This window comes from Pleurotus ostreatus, assembly GCF_014466165.1.
Source record: "Pleurotus ostreatus strain PC9 chromosome Unknown scaffold_2, whole genome shotgun sequence".
Lineage (NCBI taxonomy): Eukaryota > Fungi > Basidiomycota > Agaricomycetes > Agaricales > Pleurotaceae > Pleurotus > Pleurotus ostreatus.
Window position 1 is genome coordinate 3301860 of NW_023503157.1, and position 21357 is coordinate 3323216.

The window sequence follows — 21357 nt, forward strand, 5'->3', positions numbered from 1 at the left end:
CTTACCCCTCTGGCTCTGGCTCGGGATCCATGAAGAGGAAGTTCGCAACCACTCTTCCTACGCTTTACTTTCGTGACAATGTCCTTTCAATTCCTGGCTACACTTTCGAGAAGGTCTGGGATCTAAACTCCTCACTTACGGAACGCACGCAGTTTACAGCTCATTCAGGCTACGCCATGGGAGGACACAGGAAGCATGACGCTCCTCGCTGAGGGAAGCAGTCTCAAGGATGGATCAAGTATCATTGCGAAGATATCACCGGCCCACTCGAATGGTTCCATGTGTCTGGAGCGGGAAGCCCATATGTGCGTTTCTTGAGCTTTGCCCCATTGTTAGACCTCATTAAACGGCATGAAACAGATTGTCCAAGGTTGCGGCGTCGCCAGACGGGCATGCTGTCACTCTGCGTATGATAGACTACCTCAAGATACCGCCCAGTGGCGGAGATCACGTTGTACTCCTCCTTGCACACCCCGGTCTCAACGTCCTTGGACGCTATTTACCGCCCCCTAAAGTTAACGACCTCCTCCTCGCTGACGTGGACAGAATACGTCCAACTTCATCTCATGCCGACGTGTATATGATGGGCGTAGAAGAGCCAGATGTATTCGAAGAAATTGAGGCATTCGATATCATGGATTTGGCTACATTCCTCGAGTGCGTCGGTCACCCTCTGCTCACTAACATCTAATTGTCGTTTGTCAACAGGTTTGCGATACAGGCTACTCACTGTCTTGAGACCATGCACAAAGTCGGTATCACACATAGGGAAGGTGAGCTGTGGCGGTACCTTTATTGAATTTGTTGTTTTACGTTGCTTTACAGTGCGCGCCAATGCTTTCCATCTCAATTCACATTCCGGTCTTGTGCGTTTCGTGCACTTTGGCAATCGCGCGATTTCCTTGGAGAATTTCGGTTCCCCTTCATCACTAGTCCTTCGCGCCTTCGATGAACGAGAGAAGCTTAAGGTCAAGGAAGCTCTTTGTTATCTGGCGCCCGAACAAACTGGCAGTATCGAGACTATGACACAGGACCATAGGACGGATTTATATTCTTTAGGTATAATGTTCTGGACGTTGCTTGTGGGCCGAGGTCAGATGCCTTTTGAGGGTGGCCCCCTCGAGTTGCTGCATGCTATAGTTCAGAAGCGAGCCATGCCGGTGCACGAAGTAAGAAGAGACGTTCCTGAAGTGCTGGCTTCCATTGTAGACAAGGTCAGTGTCAGAGACGTCTGACACCCCCGACAAGATGTCTAAATTTCAAGATAGCTATTGGCCAAAAACCCAGATAATCGATATCAAAGCGCATACGGGCTCAAGGTAGACCTTCTCGAATGCCAAAGAAGGCTACTCGCTACAGTCTCAATGGCTTCGGAAGAGGCTTCGGAAGTAAGCTTTGGTCCATCTCTCTGCGGCGTTTTTCCGACCCAGTGGTTTCAGCTCATTCCCTCGTTCGACATTGCTATCAGTGACCGATTCATGGTACGTACTTGCAGCAATCACAAGTGGATACACTCTGAACGAGTCCGTAGGATTTCACGATGCCGATCACACTGGTGGGGAAATCCTCTGCAATAATCACTTTTCCCTGACTCAACGTTCACAGTTCGGAAGAGACAAAGATCTTGAAACGATCAGGAACGTCAGTGAGTAACATCGTTGACTTTCGACTTCGCTCTAGTTCATAAGCCTCTAGTCCGCAATGCCTCGACGAGCTTTTCTAGATATCATGCAGCTTCAAGAGGTCTAATACAGATTTCTTCCACTGGTAGCTTAGATACAGGGACTGGCCTAGGGACTGGACTGGGGACTGGTGTCGATAGCAACGAATCCGTGTCATCAAGTGAGTCGTCGACGCAACGTCCTGCTGATGGCAGGCCCCAGACAGCCAACTTAGATGGGTCCGCAGCACACGACAGTTCACTGTCGACAAGCTTGAGTCCCAGCTTGGGGCCCAGCGACGGATCTGGCTTACGGCGGGTCGGGATATCGACTAAACACCGTGTCCCCAGGGTTCAGACGGTCGTGATCGTGGGGCCCCCAGGGTAGGGTTTCAGGGTTCACGCATGTTGTCATGCTCACTGTGTCATCCAGGATTGGAAAGAGCTCCATGATTCTGGCCAACCAAGCAAAGTGGAGAGGTACGCGGGGGTATACGTCCTTTGATTTTCATCCGCTCAATAGCCACTTGTAGCCCACGGCCTCTGGGGTCAAGCGAAATTCCAAAGTGCTGAGTCGGCCCCTTTCGCAGCGCTGGTCAGTGAATGGCCCATGCTTTTGTTATATCTGCTCACCTATATTTTTCTGTCATGATAGCTTAGCTGTTTATCATCAGTGTTGCGACAGCTGATGGTTTTCCATACCGATTTACATCGCTTCGTTTCTTCGCTCAAAGAGCGCTTAGGTCCCCAGCTGCAGAATATTCCCCTCTTATACCATGGAGTCCCAGAGCTGCATGATTTGCTTGCCCAGTACGACATATCGATTGAGACGCCGAACGAGTCCCTCTTGACGGCTGAGCTGCGGGCACGGTTTCAATCCCTCGTAGAGAACGTTTTCAGCGTGATTGCCGAGACACGATTATTTGCTCTCTTTCTGGACGATCTTCATGAGGCTGATGATTCGTATGTCCTCATAGGTTTCACTTCATTTCCCGGCGCACTGATGCGTACATATAGGACATTGGACCTCATCTCGACGCTAGTCAATTCAAGGAGCAGGATGGTAAGTGAAGACTCTAATGTCGCATAGCCTCGTCTGATGTCATCCTAGCTGGTGCTTGCAACATTACGATCAGATAAAGAGTAAGCCAGATCATACCTTTGCTACCGTGTCCTTATACGTTAGTTCAGCGACATCGTGGCCAAAGTGAAGTCGATGTTTCATAGTCGTGCTAAACCGACATGGATTCACCTCGAACCACTGAATTACTCTTCAGTCCTCTCCTTGGTCTCCAAAACATTGCACCGAGAAAAGGATGATTGTGCGCCATTGGCCACTTTCGTATACTCGGCTTCATCTGGTAATGCATTCTCTGCGCGAAGCATCCTTACAACATTACAGCGGCAACATCGTGTGGGTCACTTTCGGCTTAGACCATTTCTCATTCTGACGCAATCGTTGTAGATTGAGTTTGACTGGGAGCACAACTATTGGAAGTATGTTGTCGGCTACGGTCATTGATGTCTTGAAACTAAGTCCTTATCCTAGATACGACATGGAATCTATTGAAGCCAGTCTCGCCGATCAGAAGATATCTGATCCTACCGATTTGACTTTCCTTACCTCACAATTCCAAGAACTACCGGAAGAGGCGAAGAAGTATCTACACTGGGCGGCCTTCTTCGGCGAAACGTTCGTTTGGTTGTCTTCTTTGTCTGGAGTTTCGTTGACGGAATAGCAGTTTCAAAGTCACCGAGGTCGCTCTCATGATGGATTGGGAGGATTCTAGTGGGAGCAGTGGCAGTGACTCCGAGGCTGAACATAAGTGGAACCCTCACAAGGCTGTATCCAAAGTTCGTGATAAAGGATTGAACGATGGCCTGAGAGGGTCCATGAAGGGTCTGAACCTTGCTCTCACGGAAGGTTGGCTAATACAGCGAGCTAGAGATATGTGCAGCTTTGCACATGATCGATACAGACAGGCTACGCAGGCAGAGGTGGAAAAGTTAGATCCTCACACCGTAGCTATGATGTCATTACGGGTGGGCGCCAGCTTGCCTTTGGTTATGGTGCGATACTCATTCTGTTTTAGATCATCCTCATGATGCTCCATGAAAGTCCCATAGACGTCTATCGTATAGCGGAGCACGCAAAACGGTATGTAGCGGTCCACCCACTTGATTGTGTATGTATGTTAACCTCGATTCAGTTGTTTACCCCTCCTCCATGAAAACCCTAAGCGGGACGAACTTCTGGATGTCTTGATCGATGCAGCCGAATCAGCGTGGGCACGCGGCGCACATGAGGTATGTTACCCACGATGGAAGAATTCTTTTCCTCACCTCGCCCACTGTTAGCTTGCCTACCACTCGTTCACCAACGCACGGTCATTGTTGAGGCCCAACTCATGGGAGGACAATTATCAGCGGACGTTTTTACTACTCATACGAATAGCCGCGTGCGTGCGTACCCGACGATGCTCACCTCCACACTGATAATCCGATAGGCTTTCGACATGGAAAGGGGACTACGAGGCATCTACGAAGATTATAGAAGAATGCCTCGGCCGTTGCCAGAGCAATGAAGACAAAGCGAACGTATTACGAATACGATCTCGCAACAGTTTCCTAGGAAGTCGGTTCGCGGACGCGCTAACTGATACCCTGCAAGCCCTAAAGCTGCTTGGAGTGGAAGTTAATCCAACTCCTACTAAAAGAGAAGCAGACACCATGTTTGAGAAGGTAAAAAACGAGATACTCGCGGTTGGATTTGATGAGATCTTGAACATACCTCGTGCCACGGATGCTAAAACCGAGCTAGCTATTGCGCTCTTGAATGACGCTGGTATGTCTTGCACTGTGACATCGTTGACTCATTTCTCAATACTAGGCTTGCAGGGATCAACGCCTATTGGCATCCGTCCCAGCATGCATTCATGGATATAATCGGCCTGACGGTATGTTGAATTATGCTTAGGCTGCTATCAGAAGTTGATGATCAGCAACAGACCATTCAATTGGCGCTTAGGTAGCCTCGTCCTTCGGCATTCATTACTGTTTTCTCTGAATTATGCTCAGGTTTGGTATGTCCCCCGGCACGGCACTCGGATTCTTCTGGGCCTTGGGAGGTAAGGTCGTTGCATATCTCTTCTTCGGGTGTACTCAATTTGTTCAGCTGCAGCTGAACAGCGCGAATTATATCGATTTTCGTCCGATATGGCTAAATTAGCCCTACGAATTGCGGACCGCCACGGAACCAGCGGCGAACGGTGGTGAGTGGTTATCAATTTGTGGGCCAGATTTGGAGGTCATGTATATGTGCTAGCCGAGCGCAAGTGCTTTATTGCTCCATGGTGTCGGGCTTCGATAGCTGCCATATCCGAGCAAATGTCGCCGTTATGGACGAAGCTATCCGTTTAGGCAATAGCGCTGGCGATAGGTACGTCTCAACAATTCACCATATCCGTTTCGCAGCTTACGTCAAATAGGGTGTATACGGGATTTGCCACTATTCACTCTATCTTAACTCGCCTGTATATTTGCGAACAGCGTACGCCTTGCATTTCCATGCAGATGTTGGTTATACTGATATTGTTCCTAGTATCCGAGCTTGTTATAGCTGCTGAAGAGGTAGGCGCCTCGTCTAGTTTCGAGAACTGGTGTCTGACGTGGTTCCTTTTACGTCAGTGTGTCACCGATGTCAAATTATTGACTCCCGGCAGCGACCAGAATATCTTAGCCAAGGGTAGGTCGAACCATCTCCACCTTCTATTCAATGATAACGTCTTATATGCGTAGGCATTCTGAACTGTATTCGCGTCCTTGGGGGTTACACATACTCTCAATCCATAGATACTGTCTTCGATACTGAGAATTTCAAAGAAAGCGAGTATGCTGCCTCCATCTCTACGACTTCTGGCAACGTTGCCATTTCTTTGTCCTGGTTAGTCCTTATCTTCTATTTTTTTTCCTGCCGTTGACGGGCGCATGTAGGTATAACGCCTTCAAGGTATATTCAAACTCATTCCTTCTCCTGTGAAACACTAACACCGGCATCAGGTAGTCGCTTTCTACTGTGTAGGCTTTATTAGAGAAAGTGCCGCCTTGGGATTCGAAGTTTACCGTACCCGTGACAAGCACCCAAAGTAGGCGCAAACATCTCATCTCCTTTACATCGCGCTAAAAGTTAGCCAAAGTCACCGCCACGTGCGATACTCCCTCTTCTTTCACAGCTTGGCCATGATTGCTTGCATTAGAGGCGGCCAGTTAGATCAGGACGATCGCGCCACTTACTTCAAGCAAGTAGAGCTCAATCAGCAATATATTCGAAAGTTCGTTACAAGCGTGTGTATCGTTCCAAGTTTGACTCAACCAGATGCACAGGTGGCTGTCGCCAAGTCCGGTCAACACTAGTACCTGGGTCGCAATAGTAGTACGTTCCCGAACCCCCCGAGCCTGACATCATTCACTACTATTCACTACTGAAATGTATATTTATCGTCAGGATGCAGAGATGGCCGCCATTCGTGGATACGCGGACGCGTTCAAGCTTTACGACATTGCAGTGAAGTTAGTCTTCTGATACTTAGATCTACACAGCACACTGACTCTTTCGGCTTGAATCAGACTAGCTGTCAGCAATGAATGGTTGCACGAAGAAGGATGGGCATTGTACTTGGTTAGTCCATCATATCTTCTTGAACCTTCTCTCACGTTTCCTTTAGCAAGGTTGCCACTTTGTCAGGTGTGGTGTAGAAGGACTGGGGAGCGAATTGCAACGCCGCGGCATATCACGCCAAGCTCAATGGGGAGCTCAGGGTATTGTGTTGGTATTTTTATCATAGATTGGGCTCTGGGACCTTATCTTTGGCTGAAAGGAACTACCTGAACTCCGTTGTCGGCGCTCGCTCGCAGTACCCACTGAAGCGGCCGATATTCTCGTCGGAGGTTGCTGTCCAAACTGAAAACATCGCGGCCGGGATCATAAATCAACCATTGGTTATCTATGGCAACCCGAAGCCCGACTACGGCGACGAGCAAGAACCAACCCTCAGCGAGGCTGATCTTTCGTCCATTCTCAAGTGGAGTCAGGATATTTCTAGAGACATTCAGCTTTCCTCCGGTTAGCTCTTTTCTAAATTTGCAAACGCTTGTCTGATTTTTTCGCAGCTCTACAGCGGCTCACCGAGATAGCAACAGGCATGTACACTATTTACGAATATGTCAGCGCTAACTAACAGGCGATCGGTAGAGGCCTCCGTTTCTCAGAATACTTGTGTTGTTATGGCGAGGGAGGCTGGGGACTACACGGTGGCCACGAGCATGTCACCCCCTCAACCTTGCCAAGTTCATGAGTGAGTCTGATAGAACAGGATACATCATTAGACAACTCACAATCAGCAGAAACGCTCGACCCCTCAGAACTATCGCTGATCCACTCCAACGAGCTATCATTCAGCACAGTGAGTCCGCTGTTGAAGTCGCTACACGACAATCTTATTCAATCACCATAGCGCTCAATACTAAGGATCAAATATATTTGGAGGACGCCTCTACAGATCCCCGTTTCTCTGCGGAGGCCAGTCAAACGCCGCAACGTTCTGTCATCTGCATTCCTATCTTCGGAAATCGTGGGCAGACGTTCGGTGTTATCTACTTCTCCTCAAAATATCCATTCTCCAAGAACACCCTGACTATACTGACGCTGCTCTGTCAGCAAGCGAGCGTTAGTATCTCCAACGCCTTGCTATTCAAGTCGGTGCAAGCGGGCACAAGGGAGAACCTCAAGATGATCGCGGCGCAGCGAGACGCTCTTGAAGCCGCGCGGCGGAGCAGAGAAGATGCTTTGAAGGCGACAAAGGTGAGGAATCCCAGCGCGGACCCGCAAATACCGAGCTTATCTCTTGCTAGATCAAGAGCAACTTTTTGGCTTCGATGAGCCATGAACTTAGGACGCCTTTCAGGTGCGTGTCCGCATCACTGTCGAAGTAGTTTACTTAAAAATATGTACAGTTCGTTCTACGGCCTCTTGGATCTGCTGAGCGGTACGGAGTTGAACCCAGGGCAAGGAGAAATCGGTATGTGTATACTTGTCGGGCAATCGTTCCCTTGCTCTAATTATATACACAGTTCAAACGGCGAAACAGTCTTGTGAACTTCTCCTCAAGGTGAGTAGCAACAACTTTGCGTACGACATGTCTGAAGCGATCTCAATGTAGATAATCGACTCCATTCTGGATTATAGCAAACTGGAAGCGTCTGGTAAGGATCGACGTCCTCTCATAATTCAATTCTACTAAACCACACAAAGCGTTGAAACTGGAGCCCAGTGGATTCATGGTTGAGGTATGCGAAACACGACTGTGACGTCACAACTAATAACTAAACCTTCCCCTAGAATATTATTGCAGTAAGCGATTTCTCTGTCTTCTGCGCCTTTGTATATTTAATCGTCTCAGGACTGTATGGAGCTTCTCCTTCCTATGGCGGCCAGGAAACTAGACCTCTCATTCAATATCGAGCTCGATGTCCCAACCTGTATGATCTTTTCCCTGGCTCATGAACTCGGACTTACTCCTATTCATGTAGGGGTGTACGCTGACTATGCTCGTATCAGACAAGGTGGGTACACGCTGCAATCACTGGCGCACAACATCTCACATGTCTGTAGTCTTGATGAACCTGATTGGAAACGCTGTCAAGTTCACCTCGGGAGGATCAGTGAAGGTCATATGCTCGGTTGATCACACGCATCCGTCGACAACAGAAGAGGCTCATTTGAGATTTTCTATTCAGTCCGTCCATCTTTCTGTAACTTTCTTTCGTCCATCCATCTCACGGTTACACCTCAGGGATACTGGCATTGGCTTGTCATCAAGTGACGTAGAATTACTCTTCGTGCCTTTCCAGCAAGCGGATAATTCTTCCACCCGTCGCTTCGGAGGCACCGGGTTGGGCCTGTCTATATCAAGACAATTGGTGAAGCTCATGGGTGGCGCTATTGGCGTGCAATCCGAACTCAATGTTGGCTCGACGTTTTGGTTTACTATTCCGGTTAAAATATATAATGCTGACGAATCGCGTATGGTAAGCATTCATCAATCCCACCTCCAGCTACTTGGCTGATGCGTGGCAGGCGAATCTCGAGCTCGAGGAATTGCGCGCGTCATTAGTGAAGCCACAGCCACCTCGCATTCTACTCTCATCGGCTTCGGAAGCCACACTGTCATTTTTCAAGAATATTTTCCAAGGTTTCAACATCATCTCCGCTAACTCAGTACATGAATCCGAGGCACAGATACGCAATATTGATAATTTTGATTTTCCGCCTTTGGATTTCGTTATCCTAGACGACCAATCGGAGACCCGCGTGGACGAATTCGTTCGATTACTCCACTCAATAAAAAGTAGGACCTTGCAGAATACGAAGGTCATCCATATGTATACCCCGACCACAAGTCAACCTGGAGAGTCGATATTCAGCAGCAATACTCCAGGTGTCCATAAAATGACGAAGCCACCCCGGAAGGCGCGGTTGTATCAGATCCTCGCGAGTTTGAAAGAAGGGGGAAGCCCTGTACAACCGAACCCCAAGCCTGTGCCCGAACTTGCTAGTGCTCCGCGGACGTTGTATGGCAATGTACTGGTTGCGGAAGGTTCGTCTACTTCTGATCTTGACATAGCATCGACGCTGACAAAAAGTAGATAATCCAATTGCGCAAAATCTGATTGTCAAACAACTTCAACGATACGATCTGATCGTTTACCCGACGAGCAACGGCGAGGAAGCCTTGAATGGTAGATATCGATATCTGCGCACGTCGTAGTATATTCACACTTCTGACGTTCCTATCTAGAATGGCAGGCGCACCCGCCTGGTTTCTTTAGCGTCGCTCTATTTGACCACCGTTCGTCTGTTTGGTCAGCTTGTCGATTGCGCACTCATCTCTGTTTCTAGACATGCCCGTTTGTGATGGTGTAGAAGCAGCGAAACGACTGCGCTTCCTGGAAAATAAACGGGACGTACCGACGATGTTGCCCAGTAAGTTACGAACCTGACTTGATAGACCCTCGTATCTAACTCTGTTCACTAGTCGTAGCACTCAGCGCAGATTGCCAGGAATCGACGAAGCAGCTGTGCCTGAGTGCCGGTATGAACGCCTTCTTTAGCAAACCTCTACGCAAAAGTCAGAAATTCCGCACGCTATTCTACCACGCTTGGAGTGCTGATTTATACTTTTTCAGACGATCTGCTTTCCCTGCTTTCTATGTTCCCGTCACCAGGTCCCGTCGCTGGCCCAAGCTAACCCGCAGACAAACCATCTTACGCTTTATACACGACGCGATACAATCCTCCATGCCGCGCACATACACGGACTATGTTTCCCTGTGACAATATGTATACAACAGCATCTTGTAGAATCTCCACTTTGTCTAGGCTCGCTATCTCAGTACTCTGTCCTTGCATTGCTATCCATCTCTAAACTATTTTTTCATTTATCGTCCTCCCATTCTCTCATCCAGGAAGTAAGTTGACAGTCGACATGACTAATCTAGTTTGGTCAGCACAAGGCGGGGAAAGCGGAGAAAGCGCTGGAACGTGCTAGAACATACGCGCATCCCGACGCGTCAGCTAGAACATTATGGGCTGTGCGCCGCGCGTCCAAGCCAATCCGTCAGCTGCTCAGCTTCTCGAACGTCCTGGTCGCGATTGCGTGGTCAAATAATACGCGCGTCCCGTCCCCCCATGACTCATCCCACAGCAGCGGATATGTATAAAAGGCTTCCTTCCGAGGGCGAGGGGCAGAACACTACTTTTAACAAACCAATCAACTCAACTCCTAAACAATAATGTTTCACCAATACCCATACCACCCCTCTCCTTATGCCTCCTACCGGCACCCTCAGGTCGACTTCTTCGGCAGCACTCGTCGCACCGACCCATCAACATTACGGGATCGCTACCTGGCGGCGGCGGCGGAGGCCAAGTTGGCCGAAGCCCAGTATCTGGCAGCAGAGGCCGCTTCGCAGCGCCTTCACGGTCCATATGAGCCAACTGCTCACGCTGCTCCTTATCCTGACCATCCTCGAGTGGCCTATCTCGGCTATGAAGAAGAGTCTGCCAGGCTTCAGGCAGCGTTAGATGCTCAATTGGCTCAAGCTGCCCGAGCGAGGGCTCAAGAGCAAGAGCTCCTCCGACAGAAAGAGGAACTACTTGCTGCACTTGCTCTCAAGCAAAGACTCGACAAAGAAGCCGAAGAACATCGACTTGCTGCCCTTCATGACGAAGAACGTAGGCGAGCCTTAGCTGAACTTACCCCTCAAAGGCTGGCGAAGGTACGCATAATGAATCACATCTGCAAGGCACACCACTTACACCCACTTCAGAATCACTCAACTTGCGTTTGCGCCGGACATCATGAGTTCAAGCGACATCCTCATCTCCGGTATCACCACCAGGTGCATCATGCGCCGGTCCCACGCCAGTGCGGATATCGACTAGCACTGCCATCCGACGAATGTGGGTCCCTTGCGAGACCATCCCTCCAGTCGAGTGGCGGAAGCTTTGATCTCCATTCACTCCTTACCGCTCTGCTCGACGCTCAGGCCCCGGACGCTTCTCGTCGCCTGGTTCCCGCCGCTCCCACCACTGCCCCATGCGCTACTGGCAGTGACCAGCCCGAAGTTCCAACCGCGGCCGCATCCACTGGAGTCCCTTTCGTGGACCTACTCACGCAACTTATCGACAATGCTACTAAGAGTAGCGCTTCGGAGCCTCCCAAGTCCGCGTTCACGCCCCTTGCTATGCCTGTCGAACGTCCTGCACCCGAAGCTCAGCATCGTGAGGTCCAGAGCTTGCCAGATCTCTTGAACATCCTCTTTCAAAAGCCGGCCGCGTCAACCACTCAGGCCAAGCCTTCCTCAGAGCCCAAAGTCGATGACAAGCAACGTCCCCAGGTTCAGAGCCTCCCCGAGCTTCTGAATCACCTTTTCCAACCGGCTCAGCCATCCGCGCAGGCTCAGTTCTATGCCGCTGCCCCCTCGGCGTCCTCAAAGGGCGCCCAGCACGAGACGTCCAACCTTCCGGCAGAACATCCAGCAAACAAGCCTGCTGTCGAACCCAAGGCTGACAGTAACGAGCGCACTCGGGTCGAGAGCCTCCCCGACCTATTCAACCTCCTATTCCAGAAGCCAGTTCAGCCCTCCGCGCAGGCGCAGTTTTACGCTGCTGGCCCCTCCGAGCCTCCTACGAAGCCCGAACAGGTAAGCATCAGCGATGTCATTTCGTTGTCGGATACTTACATCGCGATTCTCCAGACCAAGGAGCAACCTCGGACGCACACCCCAGTGCAAGATGCGACTCCCAAGCCTACAACGCAGTCGCTGAAGGAACAACTTGAAGCCCGTTTGAACAACGAATACGCCACCGAAGTGAAAGACACCATTCAAGCGCTTCTTGCTTCTCTTTCCGACACTGGGCCTCGCCATGGCAAGGGAAAAGGAAAGGAAGTGGCTAGCGAGGCAACACCAGACCCAACCGTGTCTGATGTTGCAAAGTCCATTCAAACCGTTCACAGCATCGAGACCGCTTTCTCTACCCTCGAGAACGAATTCGTCTTCCCCGCTCAGTTGGACTTCACCCCTCCCTCCTCGCCATCCACCCTGGTTTCCCCTCTCCCTGGCACAGAGAGCACCACTGTTAGCGATTCTGCGATCCATCATCTTGCTTTTACTGCTCGCAACCAACCTTTGCGTTTTTATGAGCATGCTCTCGGCGAACTCCTGTCGCAGCTCGATCGCATCGACAGCTTCGGCAACGAAGAATTGAGGGCAAGGCGCAAGGAGGTTGTGGGCAGGGTGGAGAGGGCGCTGGAAGAACTTGAGAGAGAGGTCGACGCCCGATGGCAGATCAGACAGAAGAAGCTAGCGAAGGAACAAGAACAAGCATCAGAGGATGCTAGTGCTCCTAATAAGGCGGAACCTCCGGTAGACGTTGTCGAGGCAACTACCGCGACAACTGAAGACTCACAGACCGAAACGCCACCTTCTCTCGTCGTAGTACCTCCCTCCTCTCCTTCGACTCAGCCTTTCAACACCCCAGACGACAACTCGCTGCTGCCACCTGTGGAATTAGACGTGAAGCAAGTCGCTGACGTCTCTGCAGAGGATATTATCCCCTCTATCCTTTCCCAGGTCGACGAACGTGTTGCCGAGTCGCAGGAACTTCCTGCGCCTTCGCCTTCGGAGGCTCCCCTTTCGCCTGAACCAGCCCCTGTAATCGAGACCGAAACTAGTGAAGACATTGCGCCTCCATCTGCAACACCTACCGCCGACTCTTCTACCGCTACTATCAAGCCCGCCCATGATCAAGAGGAGAAGGCAGCGCCCATTGATACATTTCTACTCCCTGCTCAGCCTGCATCACCGGCCACAAGCAAAGCAGACAGTGTAGTTGACGTTGAATCTGCAAGCGAATGGTCGGAAGTAGAGGCGTAGACTCAAAACCACGGACCTTCTCATCTATTTCTCATTTACTTCTTTCTCATCACCCCATCATGTATAGATATGATTCCTCATTATATTGTGTATAATATATTTAATATATTAATAGCATTCCAAAACCACATTGCCTCAAGCGACGGTCTGCCACCACAATTCATACAGTCGGATTGTGCACCCCCTTGCCATACATTCCGTTGACGTTCTCGTGCTTATGCTACGCCTGCGCCGCTTGTGAGGAGTATGACGAATGTATGATTACTGAGCCCTTCCTCCCCGTCGGCCTTGGCGGGTTGATAGGAAGTTCACGGCTGACGCGACGCGTATGTTTGCGCAGCTAAATAATCAACTGAAATTCCAGTGAAATATTTCACCATTGCATTTTGAGCCCATACAAGTTCAGTACACAAGGAGCAAAGCGTGGGTTAGGAGGTGACTCGGAGGAAGCTTGATCACGGAGAAACGGGGCCGACTCCGGAGGCGGAATCGGATGGGAAGATCATTGTACTGCCTCGTCTTGTCCGGATGGTCCAATACATAAGCCTGCCGAGTTCGCAGCAGCACCCCCTCCCGTTGCTCATTTGCATTCATGAAGCTGAACAGTCCTTTACCACAACCACTTCCGAAGGAATGCGAGAAGGCCGCGAAGATATGTGAGTCGCATCAGGTCGGCTCGCAGCTATTGCGACTAACGACTCAACGATCCAGTTAAATCCTTTGTCGATAGCGGCAATAACGGGCTGGATGGAGTTATACCTCGACACATCCTCGAGAATGCGAAGGGCTTTGCGATATTCACGATATTCAAAGCGGGGTTCCTGTTCTCTGCGCGAGCAGGGAGTGGGATAGTGATTGCAAAGCTAGATGATGGAAGTGCGTAGCCCGTTGGTCTGCGTGCAGCTGGAGCGTACTGAATCCCAACTTTAGCGTGGTCGGCACCAAGTGCCATCGGTACTGCGGGTGTAGGTGTAGGGGGTCAAGCAGGGGCAGAAGTCACCGACTTTCTGGTGGTGTTGAATTCACGTTCGGTGAGTCACTAGCAGCACTATCACTAGCAGCACAAGCTAATCACTCGTGGCATCAAGGCTATAGTATGTTCGATCGTTCGTTGCAAGTGCACGGCACTGATAACACTGATAGGCTTCGTTCATGGCCGCTGGCTCGCTAACATTAGGTGGCAATATGAGCATAGCACTGGGGCCCCTAGGCCGCAACGGTGAAGCCTCAGGATCCCTAAACACAAAGGGGAAAGTCGCCGCCATGTATGTCCCACCCGCCTACTACATGTTCCCGCAACGTGCGTACTCACCCCTCCCCCAGGTACAGCTACTCCAAAACCCGAGGCCTGTTTGGGGGCGTCTCGGTCGAAGGGTCCGTCATCGTCGAGCGGCAGGACGCGAACGCCCAGGCGTACGGGTCGTCCGTCACGGCGAAGCAGCTTCTGTCGGGGTCCGTCGACCCCCCGCACTGGGCGAACAACCTGGTAAAGACGCTGGAATCGTGCACGGGGCTGCCTGGGAACAGAAAGTGGGTCGAGGAGGGCAACACGCCGCGCGGCGACAGTGGCTACGCATTCGGCTCGATGGGCAGTCCTTCTATCGGTTCGAGGAGCCCATCCATCTTGTCGAAAAAGAAACCCACGAAGCCGGCGTTCCCGCCTGCCGCATGGGGCTCATCGAAAGACGAGGGGTCCTATTTCTCGTCTGAATTCGAACATACTTCGCCGACCTCTCAGCAGCGGAAAGCAACAGACCCCTTCGCAGAGTCGCCAGTGACGAACCCTACCGCACGCTTCGAAACGCGCTTCGACTCGGATTACACAGTCGAGTCGCCGCCAATGAAACACCCAAGACTCTCATTCTCCTCTAGTAACGCTTACGACTTCGGACAGGGTATGCCTACCCCTAACCTCGGCCACAATCGATCAACTAGCGTCAAGAACCCCATCTCCTCTCCGTCTTTTAGCCCGACATCCAAATCCCACTCGAGGAGCTTCTCCCATGTCCCCCCTTCCTCGGGTCCTTTCTTCCCCTCCAGCGACTCGGGCGACGATTACGGCGAGAATGAACAAGACATTTTCAGCACTACGTCCCCGAAGCCGTACATTCAACCAAAGCCAGAGCTGATGAGGCCTTTGCTACCAGGGGAAGGCGTAGCGAGGGCCATTGCACTGTATGATTTCAACGCGGTGGAGGCAGGGGATTTGTCATTTGCTAAAGGAGATATTATAACGGTGATCAAAAAGAGCGATAGCAGCGATGATTGGTACGTCGCCTCTTGCCTTTCTTTCTGTTTTCTTTTCGTCATGGGGGCGATATTGATACTTCGATATTGCGTCTAGGTGGACGGGGAAGGCTGGCGGGAAACAGGGCATATTCCCTGCCAATTTCGTCGAACTCGCCTGAGTGCTGTAATCTGTTTTTATCTGTTCGTCATGCTCAATGTATCACCCGCACGCCTGTGTATTTTTGAATTCGCAGAATAGCTGTATATCTTGCTTGTGGAACATGTTCTCTGCTTGTTGACTAGACCCAATGTGTGCGCTTTTGTGATACGGGGCGTCTAGATTCTAAGCCTACACCTTCATATCCGATAACTAACAAGCAAATCTCTAGCAAACTATGACTGGGGCTGAAGTAGAAGGTGCGTAGATTGATTTTTTCAGTAGCCAACATTGAATGAATGTATCGCCGTCTCAAGGCTGAATATTTCAGAACTAGATGATTGCATTTGGTATTACAATCGCCCAGATAACAGGTGATTGCGAGAATATAAGAGGCGATACACATGGTACATGGCAGCAAGCAACATGCGAAGAAATAGGACGGTCTTCGGTCTGTAGAGAGAAGAGTACAAAATTCCTACATGAACGCATCCTCCGAACACTGCACTTGCACTGACTGCTACGGACCGGATGAAACACTCCCCAGGACGAGCAAGGTCAAACAATCGTGTAGTTAGCATACGGTCTGGATTATCACGAATGAGCGACGTACCGGGGACAACGGTCCCCCGAGCATTCTCTCCAACTTCTCCCCCCGCGGCGGTCGCGCTTGGTCTTGACGTCTGGGAATCGAGGCTCGAGGTCCTGTGGAGGTCGACACGAAGAGCACATCCCTGCTTGTCGTCAGCATCCCGCAGCATCCAGGAAGAATCACGACTCACCCGTCCTCCCGACATATCCTACAAACGCTACCCCCGCGCAAACTCACACTGACTGCTACTGACACGCCGAATGAACCTCCCCAACGCAAGGCAAGGCCAAACAGTGATGCACGGTAGGCCAAAATGTACCCGAAGGCCACGCCCGCTGCTGGTACGTGCCGGTACATGGGAGCCACCTCGCATCCTCAGGACACGATCAGCGAAGCGCGAAGGCGGTGACAACGTCGCCCTCCTGAAGGCGGAACACTAGTCAGCATGGAATCTGGATAACAGCGGTTGGGCGACTTACTGCGTACGAAGCCACCCGAGCTACGACCTCCCGCGCACCCTCCCCAACCGTTGACAATCCACGCCGGGGAACGCACCACATAGTGGACGAACCGAAGCGCAGACGACAAAGGCGGGAGGTGGTTGCTTGGCCCCATCCCCAGGCAGTACCCAAAGGCGGGATGGTGGAATAGAACCGCAACCCTCTCCACACGACGTGCTCAATCCGCGGCCGCCTCCACCCTAGAGAAATGTCAGTTGTCTTCTCATCCTCCCGCCGAGCTATGGACAAGACGTAAGCTATGGCGAGGACGATGAGACAGGCGTGTACTCACCGATGAGCGAGACTGGGCGAGCTAGAGGGAAAAGGAAAGGCGTCAGTGCTTGGGTGGAAAGGAAGGGATGGTGGGGGTTACCTGCAAAGAGCTGCTGAGGAAGGATGGTGAAGCAGCGAGGTATTTATATGTTGTCGCTGGCGGGAATCAAAACAAACCATCACAATGGCTCGCCATGCCAGCCTCCCCATGGTTGGACGGAAGGAAATCATTCGACGTCATTGATCCCAGCCACCGGTAGTTTACCGCCGCACCTCGAAGTTTGTAGCGTCCTGGCTATTGGAAAAATCTTCATGTATCTTCCAGTTTGTCCCCGCCTTGTAGAGAATTGCGGCGTGTGGCATCTATAATTTTAAATTGGTCCCGCCTTTCCAGACATTTGCTCTGCAATGGTTTACTTCCTGGAAGATCGACAGGAGTTAGGGGAGCCATACATTATCACCGAAAGGGAATTTTTGAGACTCTCTAGAACATCGCATTTTGGAATAATTGAATGTTGCCTTTAAGTTGTGTTCCACGCACTCTCAGCGTGCCTCTTCTCCGCGACCTCTTGTTGCCTTCGATGTTCTGTGATTTCCCGGCACCTGTAGCCTTATTAGGGGTCTAGGGGGACCCTCGACGCGTCGCCACTGAGCGGTTTAGATAATGTACGGTTTGTTTCATGTCCGGCATCTTGCGTCTAATCCGACGCCTTCCCTCGAGTCTAGCGTCGCTTCGACTATACCCAGGTAGGCCTTTCTGTCATAGTACCCTAATATTCAATGGCTGTTTGCGTCCACTCTAATCGATGCCCAAGTGAGAGAGATACTATCTGCCGGCTCGGATAAGTGCAAACGGGCTCTACTACAACAACTTTCAGGCTGTCTACACTGTGGATGATGCTCATCACCTAGATCTTTACAATCACACACCGAAGGTTGATGTGTACATGAACACTTTAAATAATGAGCGTTATCGTAAATGAACCTTTCCTAACCTAAACAAGATACGTAGTATCATCATCAGAAATGGTACTGCATGCAATATATAGGAGCGTGGATAAGATTGAAATGAATAGGATGGTGGTATATATATTTAACGTAGATAGTCTGATTCTCGAGCTCCATACTCCCCACGTAACAACGAAAAGAAATAGCTGCACTAAGTAGTGTCCGATTTCATTCGCTGCGAACAAAGCCACTCCACTTCCTTCGTACATACATAGATGAGTCCAATTTTATGCAATAGCCCGGAGTTAGCAAGAGCGATAGATATAGCGCGTAGTGTGCTCGGATGTCGGTGGAGGCATTAGACCAAGACCCAGAAGGCACTGGCGAAACCAACGGCAGCCATAGATCCCAGGCCCAGAAGCGCACGGGCATCGGTGATCAAAGGAACAGCGCCATTGGAGTTATTATTGCCGCCGCTCGAGCCACCGTTGCTGCTGCCTCCTCCCCCGGAGCTTCCACCAGAGCCTCCTGTTGTGGCGGGGGCACTGGGCGTGAATGTAGCCGAAGGGTTGGAGATACACGAGGAAGCAGCGGCGTTGGCAGCGGACGCTGACGACGGAGCAGCGCTGTTGACAGTCGCGTTGCCGCTGAAACTACATGACTGTGGGTTGCGGTTGTTGATTTCATAGTATTGGCTCATCACGAAGGAGAGTTTGACGGCTGATTGAATAAAAAATCAGTAACGGGCAATGGTGAGCGGAAAGGGGTTGGTGGTCTTACTAGGGTCGCAACCGGAGAGACGGCCGTAAGTGCCCGTGGTGCCATTTCCACCAATGTCGTTGCAGTTACCTCCTTGTTGACCAAGGAGACTGCAGGCCGTGCCAATGAGTTCACCAGCGATGGCGCTGTAGTTGGATGTTTGAGGAGTGAAACGGCAGCTAAGAGTACTTTGCAAGCAACCGCAAGCAGCTTCATTTGGGGTTGGCGGAATCGTGGTTGAAGCGGCGAAAGTATCGCTCTCGGCGGGGCAAGAGCCGAAAGTCGTGGCGGCACTGCTGCGAGCCGGGGAGTTGGGCCCGCTGGCTTGATTGTATTGAGTCCTCAAGCGGTCGAAATCATCGCTCGTGGTAACGGTATTGCCGTCGACCGTGACCATGCCGAATTGCCCTTGAACACTGGAAGCCGGGAAGTATGAGAAAGCGACACCACCGGACCAAACGTCCGACATCTGGGAACTGAAGATGGCCTGGGTTTCTGTCCAGAGACGTGGGGGCGAGGTGATGCAACCGAACTCGCTGAAGTAAGCAGCGACATTGAAGTTGGCAAAGTTCCTAGTTGTACCGGCGTATGAGCTTTCGAAAGAAGAGTCCCCACACCATTCGTAGTCGTTCAAGCCATAAAGATCGATAGCCGTAGCATCAGAGTTGCCACCGGAGGCATCACAAGTGAGATAACTGGCTAACGCATCGCGCCATGTAGACGCGCCATTAATAGCTGCATAGCCAACAAGTGCCGAGGAAGACTTGGACGAGCTGCGGATGACATAAGTCTGGAGGCAATGCTACCACGATGCACTTTACTTACAGGTAAGCCCTGATGTCACGAGCAGCGGCTTTGACGTAGGGGGAGACACCGGTTGCTTCTTGGACAACGACCTCGTTTCCGACGTTGAAAGCCAGGACGTTGTCGTACTTGGAAAACGTATCAATCGTCCTGATATACTGATCGAGAATATTTGTTGACCATGAAGGAGACACGCGGTCGATGGAGCCATTGAGAGGGAGTGCCAAGTCGATGCTAAAAGTCGAGCATGAGTTGGCAGACATCGTCAGAGGAAAAGCAACGTACATGGTGTAGATGCCAGCGGCGCTGAAGGTCTGCATGCAATCGTCATGATTGAGCGACGAGTTTACACTGTAGACCCGGACTGTGTTGACCCCAAGCTGTTGTAAGAAGGGCAAGTCACGCCTACAGGCATCCGGCAGGGCCAATGGGTCGATGAAGGTCGACGGCTCTCCGAATGCGTTGTCAGCGCTCTCGACAACAGCACCTGCGCCCATGAATTTAGCGGCCACAACTCAACCGGAAAACAAGGCATACCCTGCTCCTGATAGGCAATGCCCTTGATGTAGAATCTTGTTCCGTCGTCCTGGTAGAGGTACCTGCCTGAGCGGGAGATTTTTGCTATCGCATCGACGCGAGAGACAAGGATAGATGCGACTGTGGCGAGGGCAGTAAAAGCCCGGAAAGAACCCAGCATGATGGGTGCTGAATTAGAGGAAGAAGAGGATTAAAGTGAAAGGAGTGGGAGATAGTTGAGAGTTAGGAAAGAAAGAAATAGGGCATCGCCGCCCAGCCATCGCCCAGGTCGGCCGTGAGAAAAAAGGGGTAACCAGGCCGCACTAATTTAGCGCTCGCAAAAAACATTCACAATGTCTGAAGTATTGATTGCCTGCAAGCCCGCCTAGCTCAATCGGATAGAGCGTCAGACTCTTACATTAGGCGGGATCATCTGAAGGCTGCGAGTTCGACCCTCGCGGTGGGCTACTAGGAACCTTTTTTACCGTCTTCAGCGTTCAAATTGGCGACCATGTCTCTTCCTCCCATTTTCTACCACCACTTTCGCAAACCCCTGCCGTACGCCCAGACACTCGCATTGCAGGAGCGCCTCCACGCCATCCAGCTTCGAAATCGCAAAAACTCACCTCCGTCGCATAAAGACCTCCTGCTCCTTCTGGAACATCGTCCAGTATACACTGGCGGCCGACGGCAGACATCCGAGCAGACAGCATCTGACCGAGCTCGCCTCACCCAGCTTGGGGCTGATTTCCAGTTGATCCAGCGCGGAGGGGAGACGACGTACCATGGACCAGGCCAAATAGTGGGATATCCCCTTCTCGATCTCTCGCGTTACTCGCCAGCGATGGGCATTCGCGACTATATCTGCCGCATGCAAAAAACAATGGAAGGTCACTTCCTAGAGAGCCACGGCGTACAACATGTCCCATCAGACCACACGGGTGTGTTTCTCGACGCACACACCAAGATCGCAAGTATTGGCGTGCAAGTCCGGCATCGATTGACGAATCATGGGTTCGCGTTCAATGTGACCAATGAGCCTTTGGCATGGTTCAACCAAGTCGTGGCGTGCGGGCTCACGGACGTGAAGGCTGGAAGCATTGAAAGTGCAAAAGGGCAGGAAGTAACGGTGGCAGGCGAAATACCTGCGTTGGTGAAGTTGTTTGGAACAGTGTACCAGCGGGACATGTTGCCATTGGATGTAAGCCAGGATGAAGAGATCATTCGGGAGATCGCCAACCTGGAAGCAGAGGCCAACGCAGCAGGACCATGGCATCGTGCGCCACACAGTGTATAGTCGTTGTAATGTCAACAAACAGATAGATATATTGATGGTAGAACAAGATAATCGGAAGCACCTCTCCCAGCACGGTACGCCGCTCGGTCAGTGAAATTCAGTCGGAGCTGCATGCTGCAAATTTCC

At 51.2% G+C, this 21357-nt stretch overlaps 6 protein-coding genes and 1 non-coding gene across 7 annotated transcripts; 5 read left to right on the plus strand and 2 right to left on the minus strand.

Annotated features, from left to right (window-relative positions):
• Positions 1-29: 29 nt before the first annotated feature.
• Positions 30-9966, plus strand: PC9H_004061 (uncharacterized protein; the record flags this gene model as incomplete). The annotated part of the gene is made up of 60 exons (XM_036773651.1): positions 30-113; positions 169-305; positions 361-657; positions 709-773; positions 826-1214; positions 1269-1388; positions 1440-1481; positions 1532-1555; positions 1606-1645; positions 1696-2044; positions 2094-2140; positions 2194-2255; positions 2316-2623; positions 2678-2723; positions 2772-2803; positions 2852-3074; positions 3126-3157; positions 3210-3353; positions 3403-3703; positions 3754-3818; positions 3871-3967; positions 4019-4119; positions 4168-4505; positions 4559-4617; positions 4669-4688; positions 4739-4788; positions 4836-4932; positions 4986-5099; positions 5149-5210; positions 5262-5290; positions 5348-5405; positions 5459-5603; positions 5654-5669; positions 5720-5805; positions 5857-5991; positions 6044-6092; positions 6165-6229; positions 6287-6338; positions 6385-6485; positions 6538-6782; positions 6830-6859; positions 6912-7014; positions 7064-7122; positions 7174-7520; positions 7571-7623; positions 7673-7737; positions 7790-7827; positions 7879-7921; positions 7971-8005; positions 8058-8069; positions 8119-8197; positions 8249-8281; positions 8331-8454; positions 8512-8746; positions 8796-9315; positions 9365-9457; positions 9517-9567; positions 9618-9701; positions 9754-9846; positions 9905-9966. 60 exons carry the CDS (start codon positions 30-32, stop codon positions 9964-9966), a joined length of 6885 nt encoding a protein of 2294 aa, XP_036635124.1.
• A 544-nt stretch (positions 9967-10510) lies between these two features.
• On the plus strand, positions 10511-13156 carry PC9H_004062 (uncharacterized protein; the record flags this gene model as incomplete). The annotated part of the gene is made up of 1 exon (XM_036773652.1): positions 10511-13156. One exon carries the CDS (start codon positions 10511-10513, stop codon positions 13154-13156), a length of 2646 nt encoding a protein of 881 aa, XP_036635125.1.
• A 592-nt stretch (positions 13157-13748) lies between these two features.
• On the plus strand, positions 13749-15564 carry PC9H_004063 (uncharacterized protein; the record flags this gene model as incomplete). Its single annotated transcript, XM_036773653.1, has 6 exons — positions 13749-13812; positions 13868-14032; positions 14087-14187; positions 14300-14421; positions 14480-15424; positions 15501-15564. 6 exons carry the CDS (start codon positions 13749-13751, stop codon positions 15562-15564), a joined length of 1461 nt encoding a protein of 486 aa, XP_036635126.1.
• A 956-nt stretch (positions 15565-16520) lies between these two features.
• PC9H_004064 (uncharacterized protein) lies at positions 16521-17117 on the minus strand (the record flags this gene model as incomplete). The annotated part of the gene is made up of 5 exons (XM_036773654.1): positions 16521-16556; positions 16614-16873; positions 16927-16947; positions 17008-17020; positions 17085-17117. 5 exons carry the CDS (start codon positions 17115-17117, stop codon positions 16521-16523), a joined length of 363 nt encoding a protein of 120 aa, XP_036635127.1.
• Positions 17118-18213: 1096 nt separating this feature from the next.
• On the minus strand, positions 18214-20115 carry GAS1 (1,3-beta-glucanosyltransferase gas1; the record flags this gene model as incomplete). The annotated part of the gene is made up of 5 exons (XM_036773655.1): positions 18214-18575; positions 18636-19387; positions 19440-19652; positions 19704-19905; positions 19956-20115. The coding sequence occupies 5 exons, from the start codon at positions 20113-20115 to the stop codon at positions 18214-18216; spliced, it is 1689 nt and encodes a 562-aa protein (XP_036635128.1).
• Positions 20116-20313: 198 nt separating this feature from the next.
• PC9H_004066 lies at positions 20314-20401 on the plus strand. Its single transcript has one exon. It is a non-coding gene; the product is annotated as a tRNA-Lys (tRNA).
• Positions 20402-20445: 44 nt separating this feature from the next.
• PC9H_004067 (uncharacterized protein) lies at positions 20446-21231 on the plus strand (the record flags this gene model as incomplete). The annotated part of the gene is made up of 1 exon (XM_036773656.1): positions 20446-21231. The coding sequence occupies one exon, from the start codon at positions 20446-20448 to the stop codon at positions 21229-21231; it is 786 nt and encodes a 261-aa protein (XP_036635129.1).
• Positions 21232-21357: the final 126 nt, after the last annotated feature.